The 21,211-nt window shown below is 38.5% G+C and overlaps 1 protein-coding gene across 1 annotated transcript in view; it reads right to left on the bottom strand.

The window, feature by feature from the left end:
• Positions 1-21,211, bottom strand: part of gpr158b (G protein-coupled receptor 158b) — a 73,469-nt gene that overhangs the window by 21,121 nt on the left and 31,137 nt on the right. Inside the window, exons 4-7 of the mRNA XM_088334714.1 lie at positions 14,862-15,073; positions 11,576-11,644; positions 2,883-2,992; positions 213-451 (exon numbers count right to left, since the gene is read on the bottom strand). Coding sequence (XP_088190840.1) covers positions 213-451; positions 2,883-2,992; positions 11,576-11,644; positions 14,862-15,073 — 630 coding nt within the window. The remainder of the gene's footprint in view (positions 1-212; positions 452-2,882; positions 2,993-11,575; positions 11,645-14,861; positions 15,074-21,211) is intronic.

The following is a 21,211-nucleotide window of genomic DNA, read 5'->3' as shown; positions in this document are numbered from 1 at the left end:
CCAGAAGTGTGCCTCTCAGCAGAGATCATATTCATATAGCGATGCTTCACTATGGTGGAAACAGATGTCTGGCGACAATGGTCGACATAATAATTCTATTTATTCGATTTACTGTTGATATTATGGATTTTTGTCGAAAATCTCAACTAATCTTTGCAACCCCATAGAGTATTCTGGGAAAACTCATACCAGCAGGATCAAAACTCACTCACCAATAGCCATCATGTAGTCCCAACGATCTAGCAGACACATACTAAACTGCAGCCCTTCGGATGAGATGCCGGCTCCGATGAGGGCCTGAGTCACGTGGGGGTTTTGGCACACGGCCAAACTCCAGGCTACCAAGAACCAGAGCACCACCAAGAGAATGATTGTCAGCATCCTCAGGACGTGCCAGCTGGTCATGTAGGGTGTCCTTTGCGCCGTACGTGATAAGAACACCTTTAACACTCTGGATGAATCCAATGAAGGGGAATGAATTAATTAGAAATGCACACATTTTTGCAACTGGAAGCAACAAACAAGGAAGAATTAAAAATGCATTTGTTAATTGGAATTTTCACATGAATCTCAGCCTGTTATAAAGCTTCACCTATTATCTTCTGTTCATGTATCGAAGTAGGGGGAACAAATATTGTATTTTCTGGACTATAAAATGAACTGAAGAAACACAAATTGTCCAGAAATTTGAACGTGCGTCTCAAAATCCGTGGCGCCTTGTGTGCTGGAAAAATTGGAAATGCATACTTGTATATGATCATTACGTGAAATTATTGATCAGGTGATGTTCATCACTGACCACAATAAGATAACAATTGTGACAACACAGAATCGAACCCGGATAGCGACAGTAAGACCACCAAATCCTAACCACTAGGCCACAACATAGATGACAGAGGGAAATGCATTTGTTCGTATCTCACAATTTTTAGTCACCGAACCAGATACAAATGTCGGGGGAATTAGAAAACAAAAAATGATTAACAATCGCTATACATTTTGTTTTACTTTTTCTCAGCTGAGACTTAGCAAAATAATTATTGTAAGTGATAAATGTTGAATACGTGTTTATTTACATCTTTTAGGACAACCAAATTGTTTCCCACAATGTCTTTGTCTTCATTCAGTTCTGAATTTTGTGATTTGCAAAGTGTCTGTGAGAAAAGAATACAAGATTGTATTCAGTGGTCACCGACTTTTTCTGTATCGCGGACCAGTTTAATGTCTGACAATATTCTTGCAGCCCAATGAGAACATCGACAACATGGTACTGTGACTAAAAACATTGTGATGATGACATAAAACTTGATGCATTTTCTTGTGTCGTCTGTATCCCTAGTGGTGTAGTGAATATTATGTGCTGCCTTCCGCTCTGTTATTACATGCAAATCAATGCACAAATACGATATTACTAATTTATAGTGCAAATCTAGCACTTTCTGTTATTTTAATTATATGCATCTTATAGTCCTGTGCGCCTTGTATATAAAAATAAAAAAAATCTCGGGTGCACCTTAAAATCTGCAAGGCCTTGTGGCGCGGAAAAGTTATTGAGTTCTCCAGTAGAATGCATAAGTTGAAGATGATCAACTTTAAGGCACTCAAGATAAGATCATCAACATCCAGGATACAAATATTTAGCTTGCAAGATAACTCCCCCAAGGCCCACTTCACAGCCAAACAGCTAGCTCGGAAAAGGATCAAATCTGTATACTTCTCTGACCGGTCTTGCCCTTTGCTCGGTCTGTTGAAGCACTTGCACAGAAACCAGCGTGTCTGAATGCTACATTCGTCTGGCAGTAGCAGATAAACACATTGGAAACCATAAATATTCAGAAAATACTTCCTCTTCCCTCAACTCTCTTACTGCCATTGACAGCCAAAGACTTGAAATAATCATGGAAATTCATGAGCAATGTTGGGAGTAACGCGTGAAAAGTAACACTCTCCTGGAAAACATTTACCTTTTTTCATAACAAGTGCCGTAAATGGTTACTAATAAAAAATTGCTACTCAAATGTTGTTATTCCTTGTGCATTACACTGCCACTCATTAAAAACGGTTCAGGAACTTTAACACCATCTAATCCATACCTGTTTCCCCATATATAAGGACAGATTGAGGAACCCTAACCATATTAGTTAACCCTAGTTAATCATTAGCCAGAATTACACCACTAATCAAGTAGAGTTGGCATGTTTATAAGGCCCTAAAAAGTACAACTCAATACAGTTAGTACAATCATTATATCGTATATATATATATATATATATATATATATATATATATATATATATATATATATATATATATATATATATATATATATATATATATATATATATATATATATATATATTGATTATTGATTATTGCTCCAGCGAAGGTCGGGGGTCCCGTCCCTGTGCGTTGAGCCGACCAGATGAACCAGGTTTTTCCAATGCTGGTGGTCTTGTGTATATATATATACAGTATATACAGAACAGTACAGAAGTTATTTGTAACTAATAATATCATAAAGTACAGTACTTTTATTTGTTATATAAATACTTGAGCCAGTAAATTGGGTTTGTTCTTGAGTAATGAATAAACATATAAGAAAATAAATAAAGAAAAAAACAAATAATGGTTTTTACTTCAAAGATTTTCAGATTTCGCAAAGGATTCTGCCCCTCATTGACCACAATAACCGAGGGATTACTGTAGTTACTTTCAGAGTAACACGCTACTTTTGGGTTTCAGTAATTCGGACGGTAACAAAATTACTTTTTAAATGAAGTAACTACTAATTGTAATTAATTACTTGTTTTCAGTAACGTGTCCAACACTGTTAATGACCTATCAATTTCAAAAAGATAAGAATCAATTGTAATATGGTTTACCTGTACAGCTTGAGAATGATGGTACCGTACAAGATTGCGAAACCTAGAAGGCGAACCCATCTCAGCAGGATGCAGCGGAAAACACTTGGGTGGAAATACAATATCATGACCTGCAGGAAAGAGCGATACAGAAAAGAACCCAATAAGTCAAAAGCAAAAGCATTCAAATAAGAAAAGCATTAACCTGTTAATGCTGGGTCATCGCCCATAAGCGTGACTATGACATTTTGTGTACACAATACACCATAGCTACTTGTATTTCCACTGCAAAAAAAACTACCCTCTTAACAGATATTATTGCTCATGATTATTATTATTTTTAAATGTATAGTCTAGCAAACCAAAAAAAATACTACAAAAAAAAAATCACTTTCGAAACAAGATAAAAATATGGAACAATTCAAAATAACTAGTTTAAAAAACTAGTTAAAATACCAAAAACAATATCTATTATAATCTGTATGTCCACTTAGAAAAAAAAAACCTAAAATATCATAAATAATTGAGTTTTTTATGTAGAGTATTCAACGTTTGGTCAGAATTCCATTTTGCAATGTCAAAATATGTAAGTGAACACTGTGTCTTAAGTCAATCACTTAGATATGTTATCGGGCTGATACTGCTGGAATGTGAGGTTGGGGACAGGGGCTATGGCTGCATGTTCGCATTAAAGGTTGCCGTGACAACTGCACTACAGGGGGGGGGTCTGCCCCCCCCAGGAGACCTGAACCAAGAACTGGTACTCGATTCACCTCGCAAGGGCGGTCTGAATGTGGCCAGCCACAAGGCAGCACGGCATGTTACGACAGAAAAAGCTGTGGCGAGGCCCTGGCCGGTCCTGGTCAGGTCTAAGCTCAACAGGCAGCCAGCGAGCCTTGCCAGGTCGGCAGACAAGCTTGATCAAGTTAGCGGCCAAACCAGTGGGACAAAGCCAGCGACCTCAGAGAAGCCTCAAGCCACCAGCAGTAAACCTCTCCTTCAACAGTCTGCATCCTGTGGTCCTCGTCCCAACCGGCTCTCGAGCCTACCAGGATTCTTAATCGCTCTACAGTTGAGGACACAAAGACTGGGCCATCGTCTTCATCGATGCAGAACTTCGCACATCATCTCGTTGTTGTTAGGTATTGGTACTGGTGTAAAACGTTAAAGGGGGAACTATCAAAATACAATAATGTAGTAATCAAGCCAATGTTTTTGTCCATACAAATTGTGCCATTTTAAGTTTTCAACTTCTAGTTGTCTATTTTTTATTTTCTGATTATTATTTTGTTTTCTATTCAAGCTCCTTCATTCGATGATTAGTAAAAGAAAAGTTTATAAATCCAAGAGTGTGTGTGTGTCTTGATTAAAGTATATTGAATTATCCAAAACAAGACAAAGAATTCAACTAAAGTGTGTGTAGCCACCCTTCAGAATAACTAAACAAGGTTTTTCATCCGTTTTCCTGACACAATTATTTAAAAACGTATGTGGTGCTCCAAAAGACCGGACGAGTTTCGAAAAGAATAAACTCGGTTCTTTTATTAAATTGGTCAGTAAATTCTTTGTTAGAATAATTTATCTAGAAAAAATTCATCCCCATTTCATATTCATTTTTTTCTCATTTTAAGTAACATTTTGAACAGTTTAAATATTATTCAGGTCACAACATTTAAATGAAAAAACAAGTTCAAAATATTATTTTAAAACAATCTCCACTAAGAAAAAGTAGTAAAATGTGTAAAATATTGAGTCAAAGATTTTCTGTTTGATTGGCAGATAATTTTTCTAATTTTAAGTTTTATATTTCTTATTTTACTGGAAAAATAAGATTAAAAAAGTCTAATCAAACTTTAAACAAAAAACAATATTATTTTGGCTTTGTGACATGCACAGCTTGAGCTGCAATCTCACTGAGTAGGCTTATTAAATAACTTTTACATTTGTTGTGAATGCAGATGAAGAGTTGCTTGTCAAAAATGTGAATACACCAGTGGCGGGCTGTGTATTTTACACATGGGCCTTTAGCGGACATGTGACATGTAAAGACTTTTTTTTTAACAAAATCAAAGTTAATCAAGAATTTATGAATACAAAGAAGAACAATGATGGGTGGATGAAAAAAAAGTCAGTGAGAGAGAAGCTCGGCCTGAAACCAACGAATTGAAACAGCCCGTAATTCGGATTGTACGGGCTTGGGCTCAGGTTTAAGATCTTACGACTAGGCTGAAAGTGGCAGACAAAGCCTTTTCTCGCTTGCGAAAGGTTTTCTCGCTTTGGAGTTGTCTGGCTTTCGCTTTTAAATTAACACAATACGGAAATCCTTTAGTTTTTGCGGTTAACGGGGACCGCAACCACCCGCAAAAAGTGAAAATCTGCGAAGCAGTGTTTGACGTTTTTTTATTTCATTGGCAGTTTTAATTAGAGGGGACTTGCCTACTGATAATGAGAGGGAAAGGGAGAGACAGAGAAAGAAAGAGAGAAAGAGAGAAAGATGGAAAGAGAGAAATAAAGAAAGAGAGAAAGAGAGAGAGAAAGAGAGAGAGAGAGAGACAAAGAGAGATGCATCATTTAGGCAGCATGACACAGGCATCGGACCCAAACTCTTCTTAGCGAGATGCAGGCGAACGCAGTACAGGTGTCCTGTCACACTACAGTGTAAATTATGTTATGATATGAATTGGCCAATCGGCATTGGAGATCCAAAGTGTTGACCGATTGGCATGAATCACAACAACCAATGACTGAAATGTGATTAGTGAAAGGATTTAATATGATCACACCTGGAAGCAATGCAACCAGGTGTGATACAATTATAGGAAGCTGACACACATTGGAATTCTTTAATAATTATCAAAGGACTAAATATGATTAAAATCACATAATCCAGAAATTTTTAAGCCAGCAGAGAAGGCCTCAGGCACTGTAATACACAGATGTATTAACAAGACGGATAATATTAGGTTCCGAGTGAAAACCTTTTCTAATCATAATCCAATCTTGGCCCAAATAAACCTAGCTTTCCTAACATCAACAGCAGATGCCACCCAGTAAGCCCCGCCCATCAACACTCACCCAAGAAACTGCAAAACAAAAACAGACACAGAACCAACAACACAACAGACCGAGCCCCGCAGGGAACAAAGGAAGCACCTTGCCAAAAAAAGACTCACTATATTTTTGTGGCTTCTTGTGTCCTCATCTATTTATAAGCCTCATGTCCTAATCTCACCCTGTCTGTTTTCATAGCAACCGTCCGCTCCACTGTCACCTTTGCAAATTGCAATACGATTCACCCTTCATTCTGTGTATGTGGAGAGTCAAGCAGACAAACAGTGTCACGCCCTTTGTGCAATGCTACTTACCATCACTAGGCCACGGGAAAGTTTACAAAAAAGGCATGCTATTTTATATGTCCCCTGATAAGCCTCTTTGGTCGCCACCCTCCAACCGTACTTCCTCTATCAATTAATCAGCAGATGTACTGTATTTTTAAAACAAGCGGAGCTAGAACTTGATGGACTCGTTAAAAATGCATCAAGCACCAGAACGGAGCGGCTGCACCGAGCTTAGCTGAGAACGCTCGGAAGCCACAAAATATCGTATTTTTTTCACGTATGTGTGTGCGTGTAACTGTACGGGTGAGGAAGCAGACATCAAGGCGGAGATGAAGAAGGGAAACGCTTTAAAGGAGTACCTTGGGAAAGGTAGAGACATAAAAGGTACCAGGATGATAGGAAGTGCAGGAGTGGGAGTGGGTGTGGGGAAGGGACACCCACGTCGTTGTGCACATAAGAGAGTGAAAGCGTATTTGTAGGAAGCTATTTTTGGTGACTTTTATGCAACTGCGGAAACAGAGCGGATGCACACCCCAATTAATCCCGAGTATACTGACATGAGAAATAACAGGTGCTTACTGTCGTTTGCATGATAACGCCCCAAATAAGAAAAACTGAGCACGTCTTTACTGTTGATTCTATTTGAGGGATAAAAACGGCAATCCTCCAGCCAGGGTTTTAGACTTCAAGAGAGATTCAAAATGAGAGAATCCCCAGTTTGCCTCTGATCTTCCAGTTATGTGCAAATTTGGCCCATCTGTTTGCGAGATTTGCTTCAGATTGAACACCTCAGCTTCACGAGCATTAATGTGCTTCATATGTGAAGGAAGCAATATGGTGTCCACCAATGTTCCCTGTAATTTTGCAGGGGTCTGAGCGTTCACACAAAGTCGGTGAGCAACACTTGAAACAACAGTGAGCAACATCAAGTTACATTTTCCGGCAATGCAAAATTATTTTTCTCTTTTGAATGAATTGACTCATGTACTATTGCAAAGGTTGTACGGCCTACAAACGTCGTTTGTTCTTACAATTCTTTCAAAGATTTCTTTTTATTTCCTGATATATTTTGTTGCATAGTATCAACATTTTTGATATAATTGGAAATTATTTGAATGCAACACAAACTTTTTCTTCTTTTTTCCGTGTTTTTTTTCTACTTTTTTAAAAATTCCTTCAAAAAAAATCTCATTGTGTTTATTTTTTCCCAGCTGTTACTTTTTTCTTTTTGTTCTCTGTTTACTTTTTTTCCTACATTTCTTTCTTTTCTTTTTTTCTGGCTCTTTTCTAAATTTTTCCTTCTTTTTTTTCTCTTCCTTTTGTTTCTTTTTTTCTCAGCTTTTCACTACTTTTCCATTTTGGTATTATTTTCTTTTTTGTTCTATTCCCCCCTTCCTTTAAGTCATTTTGAGCATAATTTTACATAATATTTGGTCATGTTAGGATTAAGGGCCCGGTCACACAGCCGTTTGCGTCTGTATCGCGGGTAAAATTTTGCGTTTTTTTTTTTTTGCCCGTGGTTGCCCGCGATGGAAAATGCGCAAAATTGGCCAACCCGCTGTTCATCGGTGGTATGCCCGCAAAACAGACGCCGGCGACTGTTCCGCTCCCTCATCGCGTCATTTCCGCGTGTGGACCACAAGTATAAAAGCTGCCGAGCCGGTGTTATGCCGAGAAATGCATCCTTGCCGAGATTTGCATCCCCTCGCTACTACAACCACTTTTACCTCGTTTTATCTCACTTTTATATCACTTTTAGGGAATTTAATGGCGAACATATAACCAAAACCACTTCGTCTTGCATTTATTGGGAATGTAATACAACTTAAACCATTCCGTCTTTGTATTTGTTGTGAATGTAATCGAACGGTAATGCACGCCGTATACAAATCACTTTTGAGCAGGTAACATGTTTATTTTGCCTTTTTCTATTCAAATCGCTCGTATTGAAACTGTTATGCACTCTACCATAAAGCTTATTTCTGCATAATAAGCTTTACAGTAGAGTGCATAACAGTTCTCAAAAGTAATTTATATACGGTGTGCATTACCGTTCGATTACGTTCACAACAAAAACAAAAACGGAATGGTTTATGTTGTATTACATTCCCAACAAATGCAAGACGAAGTGGATTTGGTTATATGTTCGCCATTACATTCCCTAAAAGTGAGATAAAAGTGAGATAAAACGAGGTAAAAGTGGTTGTAGTAGCGAGGGGATGCAAATCTCGGCAGAACACCGGGCTGTAGAAATCATAACTGCTCAAGACACAGTCCCGTGAAGATCAAGATTTCAAGCTATGGCACCGAAGAAGCCAATATGTTATTATTGTAATAACACCGCGATACAGGCGCAGAACATGCTATGACCGTGCTCCACCCACGATTACCCGCTAAAATTTCGCGTCCTACCCACGTGTAACCACGCCCTGGCCGTGGCCATAGCACGTCGTTCCGCGTCATTGCCTTGTGTGTACCACGTGTGCCGCCCGCGGTTAACATGTGGTCTAAATTTTTGAGCAGCGCAAAACTTTTTTGCGCGGCCAACCGCGTGTGAATTTCCGACCGCGTGTAAAGCACTACTGTATCTCGTGTATATGGCGATCTCAAAGCGTCCAACAGCGTCTGCTTCACAGGCAGAAATTTCTGGCCGTGATTCAGCCTCGATACAGACGCAAATGGCTCTGTGACCGGGCCCTAAAGAAGCAAAAACAACCTGAAGAGCCGTTTAGGACCCGAAAGAGCCGGTACCTTTTAATGAGCCGAGCCGAAGAAGTCGGTTCTCGACAAACACTACTAACTTTACTAAACTTCGTTCTAATTCGACTCAACTTCAAAATACCACATTTAGGACACAGGGGAACCCGTGTATTTTTACCTATATGCACTGTAACTTTGACTTAAGTCGCTTCTTAATTAGTAATTTTGACCTCATTTTTGTGCGCTGGCTAGATTTTCTTGTGCGCTGAGAATGTGCGAGCAGTGCGCAATTGCTCACGCGCGCAGCTTAGAGGGAACACTGGTGTCCACCAAAATACTTGTTCATGTAGACAACACTAAGGTTGGAGGATATGCACACGCTTTGTGACATACTCATGATCAGTATGTAGTAGTCTCCGCTAAGGCACATTTATTCTGACACAGAACTCGGACAGGCTCTAACATGTTTAACCAATCAAACGTAGCAGCCTTATCACGTGACCATATTCAACTTCAGCGAGGGAAAGTTGTTTACGGATAACGGATCGAAAATGCCGCTTAGCAATTCCGACTATGAAAACACAGAAGAGGAGGAGCACCCCTGGCCTCACATCGAAAGCATGTTCCCCATAAAAAGAAAGCCAAACACCCGCTACAATATGTAATGTCTCCTTTGTTTGAGTTCATGGGCTAGCTTGTTGTTCTGCTTGTTAAGAGAGCCTGTTAAGAGAAGTATTGGGGCTTTAAATGTGCTACTTGTTGCTACATGAGCTTAATTTATTTATTTGGTTATACTATTTTTATTTTATTGTTTGTTAAAGCACTTTAATTTACGTTGATTATTTTAATCTACTTTTATATTAAATGCATTTTTTTTGTTGATTGGATATACTTTGATAATTTGATTGGTTGTTTAAAAATATATATATATATGACATTGCTACAGTTACTCAGTACTTGAGTAATTTTTCACTAAGGACTTTTCTACTTTTACTCAAGTAAGTATTTGGATGACTACTTTTACTTTTACTAGAGTAAGATTTTTGGCAACTCTACCCACCTCTGCTCATGGTGGGTGCTTGTGGGAGTTCACATATACTGACTTCAAAAGAATTGCATATATCTTTTTGATATTTCGGATAAGCATTGCTCCCTGAAAATATTCTTAGATATTCCAGTTCAACTGGGAACATTCAACATGTTTTGGTCTGAAGGTAAAGTGCGTCGTTCGAGGCGTCCTTGAAAGTTAGCGTTATTTTCCGAACAATAACGCGTACCCAAAAACACCAAATTGGCAAAAAATTTGAGTATGCGCCTTAAATTTGGTGCGCTTAATATGTGTCAAAATTGGAAATGTCTTATCTTGTTTTTGCAATTATTTACCTTTCGTTGAATTTTATAACTGATCACAATTGCTTAACTATGGCGGCATCAGGAATTTAATCAAATAGCAATGGTAAGAGCACCAAATCCTAACTACCCGGCCAGCAGGGACATTACTGGTTATTTAAAATTGCATAACATTATATACAACAGGAATCAAACCCTGATCGCAGCAGGGGTTTGAACAATTTTATTGACACTAGTAACATGAAATAAACAATGTGAGGTTTGAACAATTTTTTTCTGTTTGAACAATTTATTTGACACTAGTCTATGCTGGATCTCGACCACTAGGGAAACAGTTGACTCATGAAAAGGTATTAGCTCTTATCTTGCAATTACATTATTTTTAGTCATGGTACCAGATATATTAGAGGAATAAGAAAACAGTAAGTGATTAAAAATTGGTCTAAAAATTTGTATCCCTTTTTTTCAGCTCAAATTAAGCATACGCGCGGCCAAGCTTTTAAATATGTATCAGGACAACCAAATTATTTCCCACAATGTCTTTCTCTTCTCTCAGTTCAGAGTGACATAATAACTTCCCACATTCCATCTCTCTTCATTCAATTCAGAACATTTTGCTCATCGTAAAGATCTTTTGAGTCTGCGATACAATACTGGATTTCATTGGCCCCCAATTTTTTCTGTCCCACGAACCAATTTAATGTCTGACAATACTCTCGCAGCCTGGCCCAATAATAACATCAACAATTTTGATCCATGACTAAAAATAGTCTGATGATATAAAACTCAATACTGTTTCATGTGTCATCTGTATCCCTAAAAGTTTACGGATTAGGTCATTCTCCAAGTCACAGCCCAGGTTCAACTCCCGTTGCATCCAATGTCATGCAAAAGTGATGAGTATACCCTATATTTTGACTGATCAATTAATGCATATTTTCTATTTATGGTGCAACCCTAGCTATTACTGTAGTTTGAATACCATGCGCCTTATGTTGCGATAGATCTTACATCTGAAAAAATATCACGAAGACAATTTTTGGGGGGCAACCCTTATAACCTGGTGCACTTTTGTCTTTTTTGCTTAATCCGCTTTCTTAATAGTTTTTCCCAACAGTTTGCGTGATTCGTTCTAATGTCCTTGTATTCTTTATTGCCTCTTTATTTCTTTTTTGTATTACATTTTACAACTCGCCAATCGGATACTATTTTTTTTACACCCTTTATGCAACAGATACAAACCCAAACAAACTCTAGTATATAGCATATGATGATGATAAAACGCGAAACGATACTAACAATGAACACTGAAAACTGCAAACTTACCGGGAAGTACAGCAGTAAAGCTCCAAACAACAACGCTTCTAGGAGAATGAATCCAGAAGTGCGAATACTCTGTAGAGCAGGAAAAAGAGAGTGGCTAATTGATACAGGAACACTTGAATTTACGATGTAACCACAATTTTTACAGATTTCACTGTTAAAGTAAAAATATATCTCGAAATACTTATTTGTACTCGGTTAAGTTATTTGAAAAGACTAAATTACAATTTGGGACAAAGCATCTGGGAAGAAGATGTTAGTTTCCAGCTTAGGAGAAGGTCGTACCTTGTTTTGACGATTGTTTTGAACATAGAAGACATCACCCATTTTTGACGCGCCACAACATCTTACAACAAATGCAAAATACTATTTTTTCAAGCTAATTATGCTAAGTACAAGAAGAAATGCATATGATGCAATTTTGAAGTTGGACAGCATTAATCTTTCCGACCAGAAAGGAAAAGATAGGACTGTGAACATAGCTGCTGGTACAAGTAGTCAATAAATACTGTCAGAAGTGTACATATAGGTACAAGAGGCAATTAGACTCACTTTAACACTCATATTATGTTAGTCCTGACCACCAAAAATAAATAAGTATCACTTAATGTAGTGAATACTACATATTAACAAACATTATATGCATGAATAAACATATATTACCATTGTTATTTGATTTTATGGCCCCTGAGACACATCCGTTATTGCATTTTATAACCTTGAAGTGAGTCACTGGGGCCCCTTCACCACATAAGGGCTAAAGCGGCACTAAGGAACTTTGCAATTTTGCTAAATGTGACGACAACATATTAAACATAGTAGTGTCATAAAATGATGCTCATCCATCCATCCATTTTCAGCACCATTTATCCTCACTAGGGTCGCGGCGGTACTGAAGCCCATTCTAGCCATTTTCGGGATGTAGCTAGGGGACACCATTAACTGGTTGCCAGTCAGATACAGGGAACTCAGAGACAGTCAACTCACTGGCTCATTCACACCTAGGGACAATTTTTACAGGCCAATCAACATGACATGCATGTCTTTGGAATGTGGGAGGGAACCGGAGGCCCTGGAGGAAACCTGCCAAAAGCACGGGGAGAACATGCAAACTCCGCAAAGGGAGGAAGGTAGCTGTGATACTCGTCGGTAAGGGTAAAATACCATACATTTCAGTTTGGCTGTGTGCAGAGTGAATATTTTTGAGGTAATTTATCCAGTTAAAAAAATACAGAAATTATGAACTAGTCTTTACAATATTTTTTGCAAAGTTTTTTTGCAAATCAGGCGATGTCAATGAAGAACGATATGATTGCTACTGCACATATTTGTAATGGCTCAAAATACTTTTATAAATTTAAGTTTTACAATACAAGACAGTGTCATTCATCCCAGAAGACCCTCCTTGTCTTTGAGCTGGTGATTCAGGTAGGCTCTCGTTTTCTTTTTCTTAGCGTCCTTAGACAACAGTTTTTTTGGGGGGGTTATTTTGCAACAAGTCCTTTGCCACAATAATCGCGCAGAGGCACTTGGTAACTTCCGTCTTTGGAACAAATAAGGAAAGGGAGAAGTGACGCAAATATTTTTTTCTGTGAGTATACATTTCACTCAACTTAAAGTTTCATTGATCAAGGATAAATGATACACTCTAGGAATGTACAATAATTATCAGACTGATAACAAAAATTATATATATATATATATATATATATATATATATATATATATATATATATATATATATATATGTATATATATATATATGTATATATATATATATATATATGTATATATATATATATATATATATATATATATATATATATATATATATATATATATATCTGATAAATAATCACTTGAAACCATGCGCTAAGATCAGCCGACCCTACTTGTTAGAAGGATTTTAAAGATTCATATTCCTCTATATTCTGATTTCCTACAGAAATAGTATTACAGTTTGATTTTGTTTTCTCTCTACCTCTTCGTCATGAAGCATCAATCTGCTTGTCCGGCTGGGGTCGAAGTCACGAAGCATTTCACCTTGGGCTTCAACGATTAGTCATCGTTGCCAACAAAAGTCGATAATAGAAATAAAACTATTGTCAACTATTGTCGCCAGACATGTTTTTTCTAACACAGTGAGTTATCTTTGCATGAATATAATCTCTACTGAGAGTCGCGGAAGGGAAATAGCGTCTCTGTCTTGAGCAATGACAAAACTGTAGAGAAATGGCAACGTCAACATTACGTACATGTACCAAAACTTCTAAATATTGCAATTATTTTAGCCTGAATATCGCGGCTAAAAAGACTATTTTCAAAGTTTGCGAAAGAGACCTTGCGTATCATGGCAGTAGTCCGGTGACGCCCAAAGATGTAAAAAAAAAAACACATCGAACAGCTGAACAAAACTGTATTATGTATGCGCAGATCTTTTTTTTTTGGTCGCGGAAAGTAGAAAAATGTTCAATTTGGGGAAATCGCCACGCTCGTCAATGTTAAACTTTACCCAGCCGTCTAATCGCAGTGCAGGCGGGGCGGGACAGACACTTAACTTCATGCTTTAGTTGCTGACTGACAGAGAAAATGCAGCACAAATACACACCATTATTTATATAATGAAAAATCAATTTTTTTGAATTTATATTTATTTAAAATATTATTATCTTTCAGGCAGCACGGCGGCGCAGTGGTTAGCGCGTGTGCGGCACAGTTCTGAGGTCGTGGGAACCTCCTGAGTGGGTTCAAATCCAGCTCCCGGCCTTACTGTGCGGAGTTTGCATGTTCTCCCCGTGCTTGCGTGGGTTTTCTCCGGGCACTCCGGTTTCCTCCCACATTAAAAAAAAAACATGCATTTCAGGTGAATTGGCCGGTCCAAATTGTCCCTAAGTGTGACTGAGCGAGTAAGTTGTCTGTCCCCATGTGCCCTGCGATTGGCTGGCAACCAGTCCAGGGTGTCCCCTGCCCACTGCCCGATGATTGCTGGGATGGGCTCCAGCATCCTTGCGACCCTACTGAGGATAAGCGGTGCAGCTGATGAGATGAGATTATTATCTTTTTGATGATGCAATAATATGAGACTTTGCTGGGACAATTTAAACCCTGGTGGCCTCCCAAAATCTACCTATGGTATGGGAAACACTGGATTGAATGTATATCAAACTTGTACGGTCTGCACATTAAACCTTCGTGTAAAAGAAAAGGCCTCAAGCTATCGTTTGAGAGTCTGAGACCCCCGCTTTGAATGCTTTTTTAATGGGTCTTTCACTCTGCTGTTTCTTCTTACCTTACTTCTCCTGAAGTGGTAGACCGCCACCATGCTAGCCAAGTCCAGCAGCATGCACAGACCTTGAGAGGTGGCCACAGCAAGCCGCAAACCACTGTCCTCTTGGGCCAGGCAGGGTGTATTGTCTCTGCAGTAGGGACAACCCGCCCGGCAAGGTAGGCATTTATTTGCGACGTCGAAAATGTCCTCTCTGTTAGGACCCCGCTCGTGACCTGATGAAGAAAAGGGGGCTTAGTTATACATTTGAAATCGACTGAATTCATGAACACAATTCGGGCTTTTTGAGAGCTATTTTTTTCATCTGCCTGATCCATTTTGTTTGTTTTACTATATCGGTCGGAGTAGAGTAATTGGTGTTTGTATTTGCAGCGATATTAACAAGTGGAATGGTTTTGACTTATTCGTTTAATGAGGAGCAGATACACCAATTTAATTAGATGAAAATGTCATGATAATTATAATGTCAAACAAAAGCTTTAATTAATTAGGGAATGATGGGAGAGAAGAGAACAAAGCATGGGGACACTAAATTTTTAATCACCCATGTCTGAAGGGGTTTAACCAGTCTTCTCTCCCAAATTGCTTTTCTAACATCTGAAAGTGTTCTGCAGGGGGTTTCTCGAGTTTTTCTAATGTAATTTGTCGTCATTATTTCAAAACAAACAAATACGGAGAAAGGGAAGATTGGGAGATGCTTCATTAAGTCTGAATCCTGAAAAATTAAAATTGTTGTTGTCATTTATTTATTCTGGATAAGCATCAAAAGCTGTGCAAGGCTGATCATTGTCAAAAAGTTTTGAAAACATGTAAAACTGGGAAAAAAAAGAAAAATGAGAAAGCTACATAAACCACGAGGTAAAAGAGAACAAATAAATATTCATAAAGGAGTGAGAAGAAGCATGGCTTAATAGCTCTCACCCCTTTACAAAAAACAAACAAATGTTAATATGTACATATTGTATATGTACATATATACCGACATACATGCAAATAAACGTATACAATCCTACATGTATATAAACTCATACAATACCATATGTATACTATATATATATATATATATATATATATATATATATATATATATATATATATATATATATATATATATATATATATATATATATATATATATATATATATATATATATATATATATATATATATATATATATATATATATATATATATATATATATATATATATATATATATATATATATATATATAGGGCAGCACGGCGGCGCAGTGGTTAGCGCTTGTGCGGCACAGTTCATGTCATGGGAACCTGTCGTGGGTTCAAATCCAGCTCCAGACTTCCTGTGCGGAGTTTGTATGTTCTCCCCGTGCTTGCGTGGGTTTCCTCCGGGCACTCCGGTTTCCTCCCACGTTCCAAAAACATGCATTTCAGGTGAATTGGCCGGTCCAAATTGTCCCTAGGTGTGAATGAGCGAATGAGTTGTCTGTCCCTGTGTGCCCTGCGATTGGCTGGCAACCAGTTCAGGGTGTCCCCTGCCCACTGCCCAGAGATGACTGGGATGGGCTCCAGCCTCCCCGCGACCCTAATGAGGATAAGCGGTACGGCTGATGAGATGAGATATATATATATATATATATATATATATATATATATATATATTATACCACTAGAGTCGTAGGGACACCATTTCCTGTGGTGTCAAGTCAAGTGTCATGTTTATTTGTATAGCCTTTAATCACAAAGTGTCCCAAATGGCTGCACAGAACACAGATTTTTTGCAAACAACAGACTATTATGACACCATCCCCTGATCTAAAACCTACATGAGGGCAAGGAAAAACTCAAAAACGACAACGTAAGGAAAATGAAGAAACCCTAGAGAAGGGACCGCACTTGAGATAATTTTGTGTCTTCGGCAAGTACAGCTTGGTGGCCCATCTCAAGGTAAAGATATGAATACAAAGAAAATATAAAATCAGGGGAAAAAGAAAAAAAAGGTAAAAAAGTAAAGAAGAAAATAATGAAAAGGGACAGGCTTTTGGAGATCCTTGATTAGTATATTACCCATGGATTGGCACTCAAGTAATTAACATACTTTAGGTTTTACGAATGGCAGCATGGTGGATGACCGGTGAGCATGTCTGGCTCTTAGTTCAAAGATCCTGAGTTCAATCCCGGTAACCAGTCTCCCTATGTAGGGTTTGCATGGTCTTACTCTCTTTCTCCGGGCACTCCAGTTTCCTTCCGCATACAAAAACATACTAAGAGGTTGATTGGTAGGAAAAAATTATTCTTAACCCTTCTGTTGTGTTAGGGTCTCTAGTGACCCATTTTATGGTTAGAAACAAGCAACCGGTGCTTGATTGTTGACCAAATTTGACTCATTAAATTTATATTTTTGAATTTCTCTCCTTTCGCCACTAGACTTGCTCCGCCCCATAAGCCTATCTCCAGTCTTCACCCCTCTCCCATACCCTTCTGTCGGATCCAGAAAAGCTTCCTTTGGACTCTGGTCTCCCCCACCTACACTTGCACTCAGTTTCGTTGTTTCAGTAAATCCTCTCAAGTGACTTTGTGGTTTTGAGCCTTTTCCTTGGGTGCCCGGCACATTTTGGCTACTTGCACCATTTGGACCTCGCAGTTTGTTTAGGATGTTAACTACATTGAGTGATACTCCTTTCTTTATGGTGGTCAGGAATAAGTTGGGCCCTGGTCAAAATTGACCCGCTCACAACAGTTACGGTCAAAATTGACCCGCTCACAACAGTTACTGGTGGAAATTTCTAACACAGCATGAGCGCTAGGGAAGAATATGTCTTTATTTACGTGGCCTGTGATTGGCTGGCAACAAGTTTAGGTTGTCCCCTGCCCGCCGCCTAAAAACCCTAGTGAGGATAAGTGGCTGGGTAATAAATCAATTAATGAAGTTCTACTAATCAATGTGATGAAAGGAGTGGTTTTAATATTTTTATTAGCCACCATTTACTTTGTGCCTAACTAATGTGATTTACTTTTTATATCATATTTCATGTATTTATTATATATATTTCTTCTGAACTGATTTTGTAATGGAATAGCTTTGTAATTGAGTTTAAGTGTCACTGCTTTTTAATGGTAAGCTGTAACAAGTAATACACTTTAACTTTTACTTTTATTTTGTCATTTCATTATTTAAAACGCATCTTTCCCTGGCAGTCATTTCTCCAATGTGAAATGTGCCCTTTGAATTGTTGCTAGGGAACAATGCCAAATTGCTTTTCTGCCCTATCTTGTCCGTGTGAAATCCAACTGTGAATAAACGGATTGTTTCACTTCCAGGACCTTTGAGCTGGACTGAACCAATGTGATTCTTAATGGTGTCTCCTCAGAGTATGAGTTCGTGGACCTCGGGCCTCATATCACGCCAAATTAGAATAAAGTTACGCCTTAGAATATAATGGCCTCGGGTTGACAGTATTACCGGAGCCCCGCAGCCGCTTGATTTTTTTTCGTTCGTCGGAGCCTAGATTCCTGCCTGAGGACACTGCAGTGCTCTCAGTCAAACGGGTCAGAGTAAATGCGCTCATTTGAATCCAGATCATGATTCGCCAAGTCAATGACGAGCTACATTGTCCATTGAGCCATTTCATTTTCCTGTTCATGTTAACGGGAAGCCAAAGCAACCCCGAAGCTAGCCAGACACATTTTAACAATTGACTTAATCAGTGAATTCCTGCTTTAAATGTATTGCAAGCAATTAGCATTGTGAGTGGTTTAAACAAAAACTGTGAAGCAGATGTACACATTAGGGGTGGGCTGTACTGGGAATTTTGGTATTGATCAGATCCACGTAAATACCTGGTATGATCGAGCGGTACAGATTTTATACTGATACTTTTTGCTTGGAAATGTCATGATCATTGAGTTAGCTTGTCATTTTGCTAAACACAATCCTAACAGAACAGAGAGAGTCAAACCAGAGTCAAAGAAAAAAAGGCGCAATCCAACCAAAATAAAAATACTGTTTAATAATGTCAACAAGACAAAAAAATACTTTAGATTGCACTGTATATTGAAAACAAAGTCCTTGCAAAAAAGTGTCAATTTTTGCTCATTGGCTCTTTGCCAGAATGATAACAGATTTACACTTTTTATCCGGAGACAGTAACAGGTTTACATTTTTAGTTGCAGCTTATTGCTTTCTTTTTTCTTGTGTTTGTGAAAATATGTGGTGTTGCCGCAGTAGCAGACCGCTTAACCACATAAATTTCACCTGGCATCGTCTTTTTCTGTTGTTGAAAACATAATCGTATGCCGCTCTGCGCTTCATGTTTACCTCTGTCATTTTCAGCTTCTCGTAGGGGTGGGCACATAGATGTTGTTTTCGCTCCTCCCTGGTAATCGGGATGAAGCATCAGGCCAGGTAGGCAAAAGTGCTGATAGTGTGCCTGTCTGTCATGATTTAGGAATAAACTCAGAGTGGCCGAGCATGCTGGTTGAGAAAGAGAAGGTCTGCACTATATGCATAGAGAAGCAGCGCTTTGAGATAATTGGTGGAGGATTGAAGAATCGATCCCAGGACAATAGTATCAAGCCGTTCAAAGTACTTAGTGTCGGCAATATCGCTATTTGGATCAATCTGCCCGCCCCGAGTGGACATTCCTGTTTGGGGATAACAAGCAGGCAAATGTCAGGCTGGAATATAATAAAACATGTGTGACAAAGGTTCTCCAGTTTTTTGGAATTATGACTGAGGAAGCAACATCTTTACCTGTTATTCAGGTGCAAATTGACCTATGGCTAAGCCCCACCCTCAAACGCGATGAACCAATCACAGTGTGCGTAAAAAACCCATAGACTCGGACATTCTGAGTTCCATTGTCCATAGAAATGCATTGAAGTTCATCAGTTTTTGTTCATCTTTTTGAGTTTTTTCTTATATTATAAACTTTAAAATTGTCCAACAGTACGTATGGGGTACATTCAAATCTGATTAGAGGTTGCCTGAGAAGCTGGACGATTGTGTGAATTTTTTACCCTTTCCAAAGCCACATTAAAATCAAGTGTCTGCTTTGGAGAAAGTTATTTGGACGTCCACAGCACCAACTCAATGTGGATAAAGTTAATAAAAATGTCTACATCTGTACTAAGGTAAGTCAACGTATTATTTGAGGCAACATAATGTCACTTTGTTGTAGAGCAGGGGTCGGGAACCTATGGCTCGCGAGCCATATATGGCTCTTTCTATGAATATCTATGGCTCAGAGACAAATTTGATTGCATGCAAAATTTCTCCATCTTGTTCGATACTTGAGTTATTCATCCTGTTTAGGTACACGCAAATCCAATCCAAAGCTAAGTATACATTGTTACTTCGCAGTATATATAGGGCACGTTTTTCACTACAATTTACAGTCAAGGTGTCACACAAAAAAGGGGGGGAAAAAACTCGTTTTGGCTGTACAACGCTAAAGAATCCTTTATATAAAAGTTCACTATATAATCTGTGTTCAGTGTTCAGATACCTTATGATGAATCCACAGAACACACTGTAAATACGCCAAAACACCGGAAGAGAACTTAGTCTTTTGATTGGGTGAGTGGGAGGGATGGGTGGAGCCATGCAAAAAGCGCAAGCACTCCCTCCCATCTCTCGCCCTACGCCATCTGCGCCAAAAGTGAGCTCATCAGGCTCCCTATTTTCAGAATGTTGTGACGTTCTTACACAATAACTGCTTGCATCTGGTTTTGAAACCAATATGTATGAAAAAAAGGGTCGAAAGCAGTTTAACCGATCTTGAGTAATTGCAAGAAAGAGACAAGTTTAAAGTGGTATGTTTGTTGATTTTGGGACAGGGGCTCTGGCATTATTCTCTTTTCATATTTTTTATCAAATCATCAAAAATAAATGCGCTGAAGACTAAGCTTTTGTCTGGGGTGCGGGTTTAGCAAATTTGTAAATTTGTCTTATAATATATGGTGTGGCTCTTTCCCAAAATAAAATAATATTTTTTGCTTTTATGGCTCTTTGAGTCAAAAAGGTTCCCGACCCCTGTTGTAGAGAATTATAAAGTGATTTTTAACGTGAAAATCTCCACGGTTTGACTGACTGATTAGCTCTTGGCTGCATTCTACATAATGTCACTTTGTTTACTGGGAGTTCAGTGTACTTTGGTCATCATACGTGAGTGAAAAATATCTAGCTAGCCCAACACAGAGCTTTAAACCAGGTTTAGAATAATAAAAGCTAGCATTAACAAAGCTAATGTCACATTTTAAACAACACAGCCCTGATTCGCGTTTTCCTTGGGTGCAATAATAAATGTGTTCATCTTCGTAATCCCTATCTGACTCTGTAGAATGGTCACATGATCCAAAGACACTTGATAAA

This window comes from Urocampus carinirostris, chromosome 1, assembly GCF_059441175.1.
Source record: "Urocampus carinirostris isolate Australia breed hairy pipefish chromosome 1, RoL_Ucar_1.0, whole genome shotgun sequence".
Classification (NCBI taxonomy): Eukaryota; Metazoa; Chordata; class Actinopteri; order Syngnathiformes; family Syngnathidae; genus Urocampus; species Urocampus carinirostris.
The sequence above is the reverse complement of the archived record's forward strand: the minus strand, read 5'-3'. Positions and strand labels throughout refer to the sequence as shown.